The 16,912-nt window shown below is 41.8% G+C and overlaps 1 protein-coding gene across 1 annotated transcript in view; it reads right to left on the reverse strand.

Moving 5' to 3' along the window:
- The window catches only part of LOC124803478 (cadherin-related tumor suppressor), a 491,307-nt gene that overhangs the window by 83,267 nt on the left and 391,128 nt on the right, over positions 1-16,912 (reverse strand). Inside the window, exon 26 of the mRNA XM_047264670.1 lies at positions 15,714-16,373. Coding sequence (XP_047120626.1) covers positions 15,714-16,373 — 660 coding nt within the window. The remainder of the gene's footprint in view (positions 1-15,713; positions 16,374-16,912) is intronic.

The following is a 16,912-nucleotide window of genomic DNA, read 5'->3' on the forward strand; positions in this document are numbered from 1 at the left end:
GGAGAACAACATATTTCATTTTAAGTTCAAGTTATTTGCTGCACTAGCTATTTATTTCCTCATACTGACCCAAGTTACATAATGTCCTCATTTTGGTGATTTGCCATTATTGAATGTACCTGTGAAGATGGCACAATAGGCAGAATACTGATCGTAACATGTATGTTAGTTAATGTCTAAATGTGGCACCTTGTGTTCGTGTCTTACCCAGTATGATATGGTCCTAATGGCATCTTGGAGTGTAAATACAGATTGTCTGTTTCTTATGATACTTTTTATTTGAATTTTCTTGAAAAGTTATTTTTTGACAGTTTTTCTGACAGCCTTGCCTCTGGCGTTGTTATATGTTTACAATGGAATTTCTATTTCATGGAAAGTCAGTGATTACGTTTAATTTTTCAGAGATAGATAGTAGTTCTTTGTTTTTTATATAAATGATATTTGTTCTATTGTTTTGTGTTTGCCCTTTTTCTTTAATACAGTCAATAAGAATTTTGAGGTATTTTTTATGTTTAAAATCCGTTTATTTGCTGAGCATGTCTTCTGGGTATTTTTCTGTATGAGTGTAACTATCCATTTCCTCGAAAATGTTCTTTGTATTTTCTTTAGGTACTTTGTGCAACATTTTTAGGCCATTTTCAATTTTTCCTGCTTCATATTGGTGGTTTTTTAAAAGCAAGTAAAATGTGGAATGGTTGATTTTGTGTGTGCTCTTTAAATCTGATTACGAAATTCCTGTCTGTTTGTTCAATATGAAATTTACTGTAGTTGTTACAAGAGAGTTTACAGACACCTGGATTTGGAAAATTGGAAACTTTATTTTTTGTTGATTGTGTTTTGGCCTTTAGGTTGTAATTCATACAAAATGCCAATTTTATTTTTGTTTTCTTAAACAAGTTGTTTATCATTTGGCCTATCTATGGTGCTGTAACATAGATAGGTTTATTTGTGGTTTTTTTTTCCCTTTTTAATATCAATTCTATACATATACCTTTTGTTTTTGGTTTTGTATGCTGTTCATATAATTTTAGCACTATTTTGGGGTTGAAGTCATTTTGTTGCACTACATATTGTAGAATTTTTATTTCATATTTTATTCCATTATAGAATTCTATTACTCACTGATTTGAAATATGTGTATTTATGCGAATTTGGGTGTCAAGAATTTTTATTTATGATAATTTCATTCATGGTAACTTTTCTATATAATCTGAATTGGTGTTGGCTTGGTGGCTGTTGTTGCTTATTCTTAAATCTATCAATTTGTTTTGTCTATTTCCATTGTAAATTTTACATTCGGGTGCACGATGTTTAGTTGCTGATGGATAATTTGTATTCTAGGTCATCTTCATTACTAATAGTAGTGCATCATAAACATATCTGTGGTAATAGATAATTTTGTTTAGAACTGTACATATTAATAAATATGTCTGCTATTGTGGTTGTGACACAGCTTTCCATAGCTTCATTAGTAGAGAAATTCTACAATTCAAACTGGCCATCCTGCAACCACTAGATGTGTGTATAAATTGGCCATTTGAAGCTGCACTTAAACAGCAATATACTCAATGGATGGTGTACAGACACAAACACGAATTAGTCTTTCTTTTCCCTTCCTTAAAATTAGGGTGCATGGAATATTCGGCGGCATGGATTATTCACATATATATCATATGTAACAATGACCGTTCAAAATTCCTGGGTATGTACATGTATCAGAATACGAAATGGAAATCATGTTTTTCAGATCTGCACATACACTTGAGTTAAGTAACATTTTCTCTATGGGTAATTGCTGATTTCTTTGATGAAAGAGAATAATTGCAAAGATGCTTCTTGGTGTCCATCTTCATGCTTCATATAAGCAACTATTAAAAAAACATAGGCATACTAACAAGCACTTTATAATATATTTACTTTCTTATGAAGTTTATGATGAGGAATCATGCATAATTTGAAAAACATGTCTGCAGGCTGGCCATTTACATAAATTGTCTTTTTTCTTTTTTGAATTTTAATCTACAGTGAAAGTTGATAAATGAAAGACAATCACATACATACTATAATACTCTAAGGAATAGTCCATCAGAAATAATTCCAATTGGTTTTTAAAACTTTCATTATCTGTCGGGGCTTTAATTCACAACGGATATCTCAAATATTTTCATGACTGAATACTTTGCTTATTCTTGTGCAAGTGTAAGATTAAGTTGTCGATAGAAAGGCTATCTATTTTTTTTCTTAGAGTTATACTTACAAATGTAAGTATACCACCAAGAACAAAAATAACCTTACACTTGCACAGGAAGAAGTATTCAGCCATGAAAATATTTGACCATATCCGTTATGAATTAAAGCCCTGCAAGATAATGAAAGTTTTAAAAACCAATTGGAATTATTTCTGCTGGACTATTCCTTAGAGTAGATAGTATGTATGTGATTGGTTTATATTTATCACATTTCACTGCAGATTAAAATTAAAAAAAGAAGAAAGGCCAGTTATGTAAATGGCCAGCCTGCAGACCTGTTTTCGCAGAGAAAATGTACTTCATTTGTCAATGTACTGACATGTTTCACATCACAGTGAGGTGTTGTGAATGTGATCCATGAAACGTGTAACTAAACTGGCAGGCATGAAGGCTGTACATCTTCCAAAGGTGTTGACAGGAAGGAGAATTACATTAAAGGGTCCCACTGCTGCCAGACTGACTCCAGCTGCCAGAAACTGTGGTCATGTGTGTGTGAATTGCATTTAAGTTCATGTGGGTGAATGGATATAGGCAGAGGTTGTATACTGGCAACACACACTATCCTGTTGCAGAGCATGACTGCAGTGCCTGTTTCACCACACCAGTCTCTCACAACTCTGCAGGTGGGAACTAGCGCAACAACATGACCTTCATTCTCACCACCCACCTGGCCTTAATTTACGTTAACTCTTTCCATCTCAGCATTGCTTCACAGTAACTACTCCTCTCTTTGCTCCATTTCAATTTTCTACATCTCTCATTTTCTGATGAATCTATTTTTCGTCGTACCCCTCCCACCTCTGTTACATACAATGCACTTACCTTTTCACTCTTATTAACTTGTGAACAATGTTTTACTAGTAATATGTCTTGCATATTACCCTGTCTTCCACCTTTAAGCTCTAGGGTTTTCAAATCTTAGTTCCCAACAATCAGTGTTTCCTTCTCATCCCATCTGCTAAGTGCCCCAGATCTGGGGTTCTGGATGACTTTCCTGAACTGTACCCCTTTCCCTAAACCTCTCCAGTCATTTTCCTTCAACACTCTTCCTTCCCCTTCAACTCTTCTGCCAGAAGAAGGAGCCACTGGCTCTGAAAGCTTGTAAAAGTTCAACATTTTTGAGTATGTGCCCTCTTGCCGCCGCTTTATAAGTAGATTTTTTATCTATCGATTTGCACTGTATTGCCATTCATGGATTATTTTCATTGTTATATTAGCCGATGTGGCCATCATTCCTTCTTATGTAACTGTATTGTCAGTCTTTGTTATCATCTGTCTTGTCCAAACTATTGTCTGCTTTCTACCTTCTGTGCTAGTAGTCTGATCTTTTATCTGTACCACCCAGATTGACACTTTGCCCCTATATGTTTTCTAGTACCAGTTTTTGTGCATATAGGTGGGTCCATTGTTATTTGTGAATTTGCATATAATAATTCCACTGTCATTTACGAATTTGCCTTCTTCTGCAGGGCATTTTTCAGATCATCTTCAACTGATTTATTTGCAAATTTGACAGCCATTTTCTTTCCTACCCTCCACTTACTCTGTTCACACGCAATTATTTCAGGTATTTGTGAGTTTGTATTTCGCCAAACTGCTCTTACTGACTTTTACTGATGTCTCCTACATTACTTTAATTGCCAAGAAAAGTAGTTTACATTATATCCTGTGACTTTCTCCTTCTTTATGTCCTGTTTTTAAAATTTTGTCTCCTTTCATGACTTTCCCTATAGGTTTTTTTTCTAGTCATTTTTTCATATCATATAGACCACTCTTCTGGTGGGAAATTCTCACCTGCTCATTGCCTCTTGTTAACTATTATCTGTTATCACAATTTTCGCGCAAATTTTTCTGATTTTTTTTCCCAGCTTTTCTTACATTTTTCTATCTTTTTACACCCTCTGCCTCTCGTTTTTGCCCCTCCCATAATTTCTAACATTCCAAACTGTCCTCTCTTGCCATGATGACTCTCATCACATATCACATCCATACTTAAAAAAAAAATGCATCTGCACTATCAAATTTAAAGTCCCACATTCTGTTTCTCGAAACCTCCTTGTCCCTTGGCATTACTCCCAAAGAAAGGACTAACACTGAAAGTCTCTGCTACTGGATGTAATCCTACTCTACACCAGGCTCCTTTACAGTTTCAAGTACCGCAATCTTTTGCACTTACCTGAATATTCTTTGACCTATATGCCTCATCTGTTAGTTTCCATTCCAACAGACTTCTTGCCTTCTACAAAATCCTGCAGTTATCTGCGCCTCATGTTTCCTTGGATGATATCATCCGCAAAGCCAACTTCAGACTGCAACAACATGCCACATTTCACCGCAAAAGCTATCCCACCTACTCCTAAACTAACTCATCAGTGCTGTTTTCCTTCCTGTCCCCCTGCAGCTCCTCAAACAGCCGCGTCATCAACCACCACTCCTCTCCAACGAACCGAGTTTGGCCAACCTCCTTAACATCCCACAGCCTTCTCCATTGCTTCCCAGACCAGCAATAGCTTAAAATCACAAGAACCAGTCACAACAGTAAAGTGTTCTCAACCTCTCATCAAACTCACTCTCCCCTCCTGAATTATCTGCGTTACCGAAGGATCTCACGTTCATCCCTAAACCTCCATTTAACCATACTACTTTGGTGAAGGACCTACTTTCCTTTACATGTAATGTCAACTGGAAATATCACTTTGCAACCCAACCTCAAAACCTTTCCAACAGCAAACCTTATATTTAACCTGGCCTTGAACAGTTCTGACCATGATCCCAGCTTGCTCCACCATGACTACCTCCAAATCATCCCTTACAAGCCTTCCAAGAATTCCACACATCCGGCATTGCTTCACAACTCTTCCTCAGGTACCTTCAACGTGACCCTAACATGTCCTCTGCAGAACTCCAGGCCCTACGTTCCCTAAAAACTAATGACTCCACCATTATCCTCCCAGCAGACAAAGGATCTACCACTATGGTACTTGACCAACAGGAACATGCTAGTGAAGCTCTACACCAGCTGTCTGACACCTCTACATACAGTGTCTGCCATCAACATCCTATCCCTGTGATTCCAACAAACCTGCAGTCCCTCATAAAAACCTCAAGCCCCTTGCAAGGAGTTACACCTCAATCCATAGAACTTCTTTCCCCACCCCAACCATAAACTCCCAACTTTTAGCTTTTTCCTAAGATCAACAAACCCAATCGTACTGGTCATCCTATAGTTGCTGGCATCAAACCACCCACCGAACAAATATCTGCCTTAATTGATCACAACGTGCAACCCGTAGTACAAAGACTTTCCTCCTATATTAAAGGTATCAACTATTTCCTAGGTTGTCTGAAATCCATGCTTGTCCCACACCCACCACACATCTTGCATGTCACCATTGATGCCACCTCCCTCTATACTAACATCCTCATGTACATGGCCTGTCTGCTGCTGAACATTTCCTCAGTCAACACCCGTCTGATTCCAAACCTATGACATCCTTCTTGACCACCTTAATCAACTTCACACTTAGCAACAATTACTTCACCTTTAAGGTGCAGACATATAAACAGATTGGGGATATGGATATGGGAACCAGGATGGTTCCTTCCTATGCCAATCTTTTCAGGGGTTGCTTGGAGAGAGCTTTCCTGGGATCAATAAGCCCTCAGCCCCTGGTTTTGTTAGATTCAGTGATGACACCTTTTCCATATGAACTCTAGGTGAGGCTGACCTGTTATATTCCTGGAATCTCTAAAAACCTTCTCCCAGTTAAATTTCACATGGTCCTATTACGAATCCCATGCCACTTTCCTTGATGTTGATCTGATCCTCACTGAAGGGCAGCTACAGACTTCTGTGCACATTAAACCTAATAACAAACAACAGTACTTACATTTTGACAGTTGCTATCCCTTTTATGTCAAAGGTTCCCTAGCTTACAGCCTTGGAATTTGAGGCAAACATATTTGTTTGGATGTAGACTCTTTACGGCATTACAACATCACTCTCACCTCAGCTTTCACTGGACGTAATTATCCCAACAGTCTAGTTCAAAAGCAGATTTCCCAGGCAGTCACATCCAGTCTTGGTACTGTTGATCCCCCCAAAAACCAACTTCGGAGCACAACACATGTTACCCAGTATTATCCTAGTCTTAAATGTATTAACTAGCTTCTTCGACATGGCCGTGACTTCCTAAAATCATGCCCTGAAATGAGATCCTTTCTGTCAGAGATTTTGCCCACAACAACTAGAACAGCTTTTTGCCACCCTCCCAATCTCCGCAATATTCTTGTCAGACCCTACGCTCCTTCTGCACCCGTCTCCCTACTGCATGGCTACTACCCCTGTGACTGTCCCTGCTACAAGACTTGCCCCATGCATCCTCCAACCACCACCTATTCCTGCCCTGTAACTGGCAGAACATATACTATCAAAATGAGAGCCACATGTGAAATGACACGTCATATACCAGCTGTTATGTAAACACTGTTCAGCGTTTTACATTGGTACGACTACCACCAAGTTATCAGTCAGGTTGAATGGGCATAGGTAGAGTGTGTATACCAGCAACACACAATATCCTGTTGCAGACCATGTTCTACAACATGAGAGTCATGACCTCAGTTCCTATTTCACCACACGCGCCATTTGGATTCTTCCCCCAGACACCAGTTTCTCAGAACTCCCCAGGCGCAAACTAGCACTACAACATGTCCTTCATTCTCGCCACCCACCTGGTCTTAACTTATATTAATTCATTCCATCTTAGCATTTTTCCACAGTAACAATTCCTTTATTTACTCCATTTTAGTTTACTAAATCTCTAATTTTCTCACGAGTCTATTTTTCGCCCCTTCCTGCCTTTGTTCCATACAATGCACTTCACTTTTCACTCTTATTGACTCATGCACAATGTTTTAGTAGTAATCTGTCTTGCATATTACTCTGTCTTCCACCTTTAATCTCTCACGCGTAAAAATCTTGTCTGGTGCAGACCCCAACAATCAGGCTTTCTTTCTGAAACTGCCTGGTGAGTCTCCCCTGACCTGGGGTTTGGGGTGACTTTTCTGACCCCGTACCGTTTTCCCTAAACCTCTCCAGTCCATTTCCTTCACTCCTCTACCTTCCCCTTCAACTCTTCTGCCAAAACAAGGAGTCACTGGCTCCAAAAGCTTGTAAAAGTTAAATCTTTTTGTGTGTGTATGCTCTCTGTTGCTTTATACGTAGACTTTTTTGTCTATACAATTACATTGCATTGTCAGTAATTGATTATTTTTGTTGTCGTACACAACTGCCCTCACTACAGTAAAATGCTCTCTCATGTTCTTCTAGAGACTGAGGTAGTCTTCCCACTGCGCACCAGAATGGGGTGTACTGGCCCGGTCCGCACCTATATGGCATGAATAGCTGTCACAAATGTTTGTACTGCGTGCCAAGCCAAGATGGCGAAAATGAACTTCTCCGATTTTCGAATCGTAAAAACTATTGCTGGTATATAACACTATGCCATATGTTTTAGGAGGCTATTTTTTCCTTGAAAGATTCTCTTTCTTCATGAAAAAAGAAAATGCCTATGTTCCGTAATTTGTAAAAATCACTGTAAAATGACGCTACTTGTCAAACACGTACACTTCATTTACAAATCGTGCAGTGAAGTGGTCTGATAGCGGGTAGCTTACTGTTACATATGTTTTAGACCATACATTATTCAATGTGAAATATAGCTGAAAGTACAAAAAAGTTTTTGAAATGGTAATGGTGCTGATACCTGTCTCTGTTCATCTGTTTAGCACAGCATCAAACACTGCAGGCCAGAGAGGGGGGGGGGGGGGGGGGGGATATATATATATGGGTCTTTAAATATGTCTGCTTGTGTTTGTATATGTGTGAATGGATATGTGTGTGTGTGTGCGAGTGTATACCCGTCCTTTTTCCCCCCTAAGGTAAGTCTTTCCGTTCCCAGGATTGTAATGACTCCTCACTCTCTCCCTTAAAACCCACTTCATTTCGTCTTTCCCTCTCATTCCCTCTTTCCTGATGAGGCAACAGTTAGTTGCGAAAGCTTGAATTTTGTGTGTATGTATGTGTCTGTTTGTGTTTCTATCGACCTGCCAGCGCTTTCGTATGGTAAGTCACATCATCTTTGTTTTTAAATATATTTTTCCCGCGTGGAATGTTTCCCTCTATTATATTGATATCATTATATATATATATATATATTTTGAACTCCGGAGATGGGAACTTGCCCTTCAATATATTCTCTCTTCCCGTTACCCACCAAGCCTCAACCTCCGCTAATTTCAAGTGGCCGCTGCTCGTACCTCACCTGTCATTCAACAACATCTTTGCCTCTGTACTTCCGCCTCGACTGACATCTCTGCCCAACCTGTCCATTCGCATGAATGGACACAGGCAGACAGTGTTTGTTGGTAATGAAGATCACCCTGTGGCTAAGTATGCCTTGGTGCATGGCCAGCACATCTTGGCACAGTGTTACACCATCCGGGTTATCTGGATACTTCCCACTGACACCAACCAATCAGAACTCCAGAGATGGGAACTTGCCCTTCAATATATTCTCTCTTCCCATTACCCCCCAGGCCTCAACCTCCGCTAATTTCAAGTTGCCGTTGCTCGTACCTCACCTGTCACTCAACAACATCTTTGCCTCTGTACTTCCGCCTCGACTGACATCTCTGCCCAACCTCTTTGCATATACATATGTCTGCCTGTGTCTGTATATGTGCGGATGGATATGTGTGGGTGTGCAAGTGTATACCTGTCCTTTTTTCCCCCTAAGGTAAGACTTTCCACTCCCAGGATTGGACTGACTCCTTAACCTCTCCCTTAAAACCCACATACTTTCATCTTTCCCTCTCCTTCCCTCTTTCCTGATGAAGCAACCTTGGGTTGCGAAAGCTTGAAATTTGTGTGTGTGTTTGTGTTTTTTATTGTCTCTATCAACATACCAATGCTTTCGTTTGGTAAGTTACAGCATCTTTGTTTTTATATATATTTTTCCCGTGTGGAATGTTTCCCTCTATTATATTCATATCATTAATTTGAACCCAACAATTACGTTTGTTATTGTCACTGTTGCATATCGAAATCTTTTCTGTCATCTTACTTTCTCTTTTTGTTTGTGCAAGTAGTTTCACTTTGTATTCACCTTCCCTACCATACAATTTTATCCTGCCTGTATATACTCAATAATACGCAACTTACTTCCAAACCATAACCAAAAAAAAATTTTCTGCTTTCAATACTATTGCTGCTATAAAATCCACCATTCCCAGTTTACAAACAGTTCCCTTCACCTATTAAACAACCATTTCGGCTAGTCCTAACAACTTTCGCTTCATTTCCATTCCTGTTTTTCCCACATCACCGATCATTTTTTAGCTGCTTCCCACAGGTTTTAACATTATTATTTCTTCGTCAGACAATTGTTAGCCTCATTTTCATAATCTGCCACCACAAATCCACTCCTTTTAATACATTTACACGCTGGTTTTTCGAAATTTTCCCGAATTTCACCACCCTTTAATGCGTTTTGGAGGCTACACAACCACCTAAACTTTGTGCACATCATTGTTTACCAACCTAAGTTCACCACAGGATCAACATAGCTCAGCTTTAACCAACACTTTTTCAACTTTTTTCACACCAGAACTCCAGTTGCTTTCTAGTTCACCTTTATCTCTCCCCATATATTTTTATTTTCATTTCAGCCTCATGTTATACTTTCCACCTTCTAAATACCATGTCACCCTCACAACATCCCCACAATGACCCCATTAAGTTTTATTTACATTCCCTCCGCAAACATGCCTTCGCCCTAGCCAGATTACGCTCCCATATTTTATTTACTCGGGCTTGTCTGACATTTGGCATTACCCCCAAGGTCTCAACACTTAAAGTTCTCATCTCTGGCTGTAACCCTACTTTCCATCAGTCCCTATACCAGTTCCAAACTGAACAATCCATAGCCCTCACCCACCTGATCCTTCACCTACACATCAACTCAGCCAATGAACACACCCGTCAACTCCTATCCCTAATAAAAGTTCTCAATCTTTCCTCTCCCACATCCACACCGGCTGTTCAGAGCATCCTCCTACAGGCCAACCGCAAATTAGAACAGCATGCCACCCTCCAACTAAAAAAACTATCCAATCTCCTGATTTCACCCCACCAGAAAGGCAACTCACTCATCCTCCACAACCCTTCCAACAAACTTCAACCTCCTCTCATTGCACACCGACCCAGTCTCACCCATCTACTAAATCTCCCACTTCCAGCTCCACTCCCCCCAAAACCTCAAAATGCTAATCAGCACAATCTGGAACCACAACACCCCAATTCAGTAGTTAACCTTTCCTCCAAACCTCTCGCCCAATCCGATACCTCTGTCCTATCCAAAGGCCTCACCTTCAGCCCTACTCCCAGATTCCACCAAACAGCCCTCGTCAAAGATTTACTGTCCTACACTCGTACCCCTGCTGGAAATATCACTTTGGCACAAAGAAAAATAATCCTAATCCTACTCCTAATGATTCAACTTCCCAAGATAATATCCAAATTGAACCTAGCCTGGAGCAGTTCCGTCCTCCGTCACAGCGGGACCCACCTCCTCTTCCTTAAAATCACCCTCTCCAAACCTTCCAGGAATTTTTCACTTCCAGCCTTGCCTCTCAATCCTTCTTGAAAAACCTTAATCCTACTCCCAACATCACCACAGCTGAAGCCCAGGCTATCCGTGATCTGAAGGCTGACCGATCCATCGTCATTCTTCTGGCTGACAAGGGTTCCACGACCGTGGTACTTGATCGTCGGGAATATGTGGCTGAGGGACTGCGGCAGCTTTCAGACAAGACTGCATACAAAGTTTGCCAATGTAATCCCATTCATGATGTCCAGGTGGAGCTTCAAGGAATCCTCAGAACCTTAGGCCCCCTGCAAAACCTTTCACCTGATTCCATCAACCTCCTGACCCCAACGGCAAACCGCACCCCTACCTTCTACCTACTTCCTAAAATTCACAAACCCAAACATCCCGGTCGCCCCATTGTAGCTGGTTACCAAGCCCCCACAGAACGTATCTCTGCCTATGTAGATCAACACCTTCAACCCATTACATGCAGTCTCCCATCCTTCATCAAAGACACCAACCACTTTCTCAAACGCCTGGAATCCTTACCCAATCTGTTACCCCTGGAAATCATCCTTGTAACTATTGATGCCATTACCTTATACACAAGTATCCTGCACGTCCAGGGCCACGCTGTGATGGAGCACTTTCTTTCACCCCGATCACCTGCTACCCTACCTAAAACCTCTTTCCTCATTACCTTAGCCAGCTTCATCCTAACCCACAACTTCTCCACTTTTGAAGGCCAGACGTACCAACAATTAAAGGGAACAGCCATGGGTACCAGGATGGCCCCCTAGTACGCCAACCTATTTATGGGTCGCTTAGAGGAAGCCTTCTTGGTTACCCAAGCCAGCCAACCCAAAGTTTGGTACAGATTTATTGATGACACCTTCATGATCTGGACTCACAGTGAAGAAGAACTCCAGAATTTCCTCTCCAACCTAAACTCCTTTGGTTCCATCAGATTCACCTAGTCCTACTGCAAAATCCCATGCCACTTTCCTCGAAGTTGACCTAAATCTGTCCAATGGCCAGCTTCACACATCCGTCCACATCAAACCCACTAACAAGCAACAGTACCTCCATTTTGACAACTGCCTCCCACTCCATATCAAACGGTCGCTTCCCTACATCTTAGGTCTTCGTGGCAAATGAATCTGCTCCAGTCCTGAATCCCTGAACCATTACACCAATAACCTGAAAACAGCTTTCGCATCCCACAACTACCCTCCTGACCTGGTACAGAAGCAAATAGCTAGAGCCACTTCCTCATCCCCTCAAACCCAGAACCTCCCACAGAAGAACCCCAAAAGTGCCCCACTTGTGACAGGATACTTTCTGGGACTGGATCAGACTCTGAATGTGGCTCTCCAGCAGGGATACGACTTCCTCAAATCCTGCCCTGAATTGAGATCCATCCTTCATGAAATCCTTCCCACTCCACCAAGAGTGTCTTTCCGCCGTCCGCCTAACCTTCGTAACCTCTTGGTTCATCCCTACGAAATCCCCAAACCACCTTCCCTACCCTCTGGCTCCTACCATTGTAACCGCCCCACGGTGTAAGACCTGACCCATGCACCCTCCCACCACCACCTACTCCAGTCCTGCAACCCAGAAGGTGTACACGATCAAAGGCAGCGCCACGTGTGAAAGCACCCACATAATTTACCAACTGATATGCCTACACTGAGAAGCCTTCTATGTGGGAATGACCAGCAACAAACTGTTCATTCACATGAACGGACACAGGCAGACAGTGTTTGTTGGTAATGAGGATCACCCTGTGGCTAAACATGCCTTGGTGGATGGCCAGCACATCTTGGCACAGTGTTACACCGTCCGGGTTATCTGGATACTTCCCACTGACACCAACCAATCAGAACTCCAGAGATGGGAACTTGCCCTTCAATATATTCTCTCTTCCCGTTACCCACCAGGCCTCAACCTCCGCTAATTTCAAGTTGCCGCTGTTCGTACCTCACCTGTCACTCAACAACGTCTTTGCCTCTGTACTTCCGCCTCGACTGACATCTCTGCCCAACCTCTTTGCATATACATATGTCTTCCTGTGTCTGTATATGTGTGGATGGATATGTGTGTGTGCGCGCGAGTGTATACCTGTCCTTTTTTCCCCCTAAGGTAAGTCTTTCTGCTCCCGGTGTTGGAATGACTCCTTACCCTCTCCCATAAAACCCACATCCTTTAGTCTTTCCCTCTCCTTTCCTCTGTCCTGATGAAGCAACCTTGGGTTGCGAAAGCTTGAAATTTGTGCGTGTGTTTGTGTTTTTTATTGTCTCTATCAACATACCAATGCTTTCGTTTGGTAAGTTACAGCATCTTTATTTTTTATATATATATTTTGTTATTTTAATGATACATGTCCAGAAAACACCAAAAATATGTGAATTTTTCCACTGGTGATGACCAATTACACTGGCTATGGTTTTACAATAGGGCACAATTGACATTATAAAAGGCAAGCAATTATTTGTTGTCAACATTTTACAATTAATAGAATCTACATTTCGTATTTGGAGGTATATGATAAGTACAAATTAACCTGAGACTTTGCTTGCAATATTCTACTTAATTGCTTTCTTGTTGGTGATGAAAAAACTGTAGAGACAAAAAAATAGAATTACAAATTTATACATGTTTCTATGTCTACATTGACTATTGCACAAGATGTTCAATTTTGAAATTTTCAGCTTCATATTTCTGTGAGAGTATAGTACCATGAGTTATAAACAAATTACATCTCATCTCCAGTCATAAGAAGTTCGATTTTGATTTTTCTATTGCAACAGTTAAAGAAGGAAGGGCGTTCAGGATATAATGTCCTGTTAATATTGAAGTCATTAGAGATGGGGGCAGGTTCAGCAGATCCTCCCCAAACACTGCAGGACAAGTAAACTAATTACTGTTAATCGATGCAGGTGGGTGTGTCATTCCCCTCCCCCCTTCGCCCCCTTGCAGGCTGAGCTACGTATGCAAGTAAATCTGCAATCTGAGACAGCTGAGAGAGTTCATAGACAACATAGGTGCAGCCTACAGTTTCTCACCACCAGCCCCTTTGTGCTATCATATAAAACTATGACTTTGTTACTTTGTTTTGACAGTGCAGTGATTCGTTAATTCTTTTAACCACAGAAGAAATAGGAGGTTACGGGCTTATCCCATATACAGTGGCAGATATTTAGGAAAGTTTTCTACTTTAGGTAAAGTAAAAACTTCCCTGAAGAATTTTATTCATATTACAGAATGAATAATTATAACACATTTCAGTACATGCAGTGAAACATTAAAGACCTGAGACACACCAGGAAATAATTAGCGTCATTTTCGATAATATCTTGCTGTGACTTCATCAAAGGTTTTTTGCCAATTTCAAGTTGAAAAGACTTAATCTTTTTCCCATTTTTTTTCTTATTTCTTAATGATGCAGTATTTGGCATTGGCAATGGTTCATGGAGTAGAATAATCTTCCTTGTCTTGTTACACAGGCTGATAGGTGAAAATTCTTGAGATAATGCCATTTGGTTCACAGGTTTTGTATCCACTGACAAGAAACTTGGAATTAAAGACTGCTTTTAAAAAATTGTGATGAAACCAAGGCCAAGTGGAACTACTTTTCAATGGACTTTTCAACGGACCACCTGACCTGATATTGCCAAGTTTTTCTTTGTAATTGCTCCCAAGGTGTTTCCATTTGAATTTCAACATTTTATTTTGAATGATAACAAAAAGATAATAAAAATGTGGCTCTTTACTTCCTTACTGTTACAGACATATGAAAATAGTTGGAGAAATTAAATGCATATGGCATAAGTAACTCTGCATGTATCATTACAATATTTATAATTTTTCCACGCTGACTGTGAAATGTGAAGGTTTTTTTTAAGGCCTTGTGCAGTGATACAGATGGGAGACATGTGATATATATACCGCAAATTAGATTCACCAGCTTGAGATAGAAATAATAAAACATTATGGATGCCGCCATCATGGTGCGAACCCACTTGTGCTGCACCACGTGGCCCGGCCACCAGTGTGGACAGTGCAGAGCAAAACAATATGTTTGATATCCTGGCCTGGTCTGGCCTGGCATGTCTTGGTCCAGCACACAGTATGAACACACCCAAAACTCTTTCTATTTCCAGCCTATTACAAGAATTGATGTGTGGTTGTCTACCTCATAAACTCAGCGAGATGCAAAACCTCTTTACAGCAGGTGTTGTTAAAGTCAGGGATATATGTTAGCCACTAGTGGAGAGCATGTAAAGCAATTAGACACAGAAGTCAGTGCTAGTAGAACATATGAGGAAAGCTACATCTCTCATCATAGATTCCACGAGACTGGAGTTTTGATATGCCATGCTGGTATAGTGACACGAAAAGGTATGGCGGGCATTCCACTAATCCCAGTTTGTCCTATGCTAAAATTTCTATTTCATTTCATTAGTTCTCTGAAAGTTTCGCATTGCTTTAGCATGCTGTCATCTGATAGTCTCAATGTGAAATCAAACCTGCCGATCTGGGAAACACAGTCAACATTCCTGCACCAAGTATAATCTCCGCAGATGGTGAAGTCTGGGTAGTAGAGTTATTCAGATGGGATGGCTGTTTCTGCCATGTATAATAAACCCTGGTTTTGGTTGGTTTGGAGCAAAGAAAGAGAGAAGCAAAGCTAGAGATAAATGCCTAGACAGCAAAATCATTACATAAAAAATGTCAGTTCTGGCAGACCAGGCAATAGTCTGACAAAGCCCTCAACTGAGGTGTACTTTTTACAAGCACTGAAGATACTCACCCAGTCGGGCCAAATTCGTCGGCCGAGCAGGAGCGATCACCTGGACTGCAGTCTCGGCAGGCGTCGCCATCTTCGCCACAAGAGGCCACGCTAAGCGACAACACGCGGCCATTGCGTGTCGCTGTGATGCGGTGCCAGCGGCCATCCGCCAGCTCGCCGCCCGCCTGCACTGTGGCGATGGCAGTACGTGCACCACCGTACGAGAAGGTGGCGCGCCCGGCCACTAGCTCCAGCGAGACGAAGTCCGAGCGCCCACCTGTCTGCGCACCGTAGTTGTACACGAGCAGTGCATCGGGTTTGGCAGTGGCGAACACCACCGACACGTCGTTGGTCGTGGCGTCGAGCGACGGGAAGGCAGCAAACGCGAGTTCACCGAACCCAAACGCTGAGCCCTCGCAGTGGCGTCCGAAGCGTCCGTCAGGGCAAGAGCAGCGGTACCCGAGAGCAGGTGGTGGTGGCAGCGCGATGCAGACACCACCGTGAGCGCACGGGTTGGGACGGCAGGAGTCGGCTGCTGCTTCGCAGCGGTTGCCACGGAACCCAGGCCGGCACAGGCAGAAGAAGCTGGCTCCGTCTGCACTCTCGCGGCACGATCCGCCATGCAGGCAGGGCCGTGTGCCACACACCGCGCCACGTTCCAGCTCACACAGGCGGCCCTCCCTGCAATGTCGGGACCATTACCTGTGAGCTGTACCACATCGAGACCACTTCCGAGAGCAAAGTCTGAAAGTGTGCTGTGTCTAGTCTACTTGGGTACTCTGCAGTATATAAACCTGAACGCCTTGCAGCCCTCATTACATTTCAAATACAGAGCTCTGCATATCAGCTGCCTTTCGTATGATAAAATTTACCAAATTTCTCCTTCCCAAAGCAGATACTCAAATTGGAATGCTGTGGAAGTTGAAAATTCTGCCAGCCCATAATTCTGTATCAACTTCCCAATTCTGAGATTTCACAGTGCCTCCAAATACTAACAGCCAGGCTGAGGCTTACCTTTCACAGTAGGTAGCTTCTTCTGTTTGGATTGTTACTGCAGTAAACTCATGATAAAGTGTAATAGCACTTGTGTTATGGCCAACACTGTCACCAAGTGCCCTGTTGTTCACACACCTGTAGATGCTGCGCCACCTCCACTCTGGCTGTAACTTCTAGGCGAACTCTCTCCGTCAGTACTTTAACACACCGTGTATTCCTATTAC

Source organism: Schistocerca piceifrons, chromosome 6, assembly GCF_021461385.2.
Source record: "Schistocerca piceifrons isolate TAMUIC-IGC-003096 chromosome 6, iqSchPice1.1, whole genome shotgun sequence".
Taxonomy (NCBI): domain Eukaryota; kingdom Metazoa; phylum Arthropoda; class Insecta; order Orthoptera; family Acrididae; genus Schistocerca; species Schistocerca piceifrons.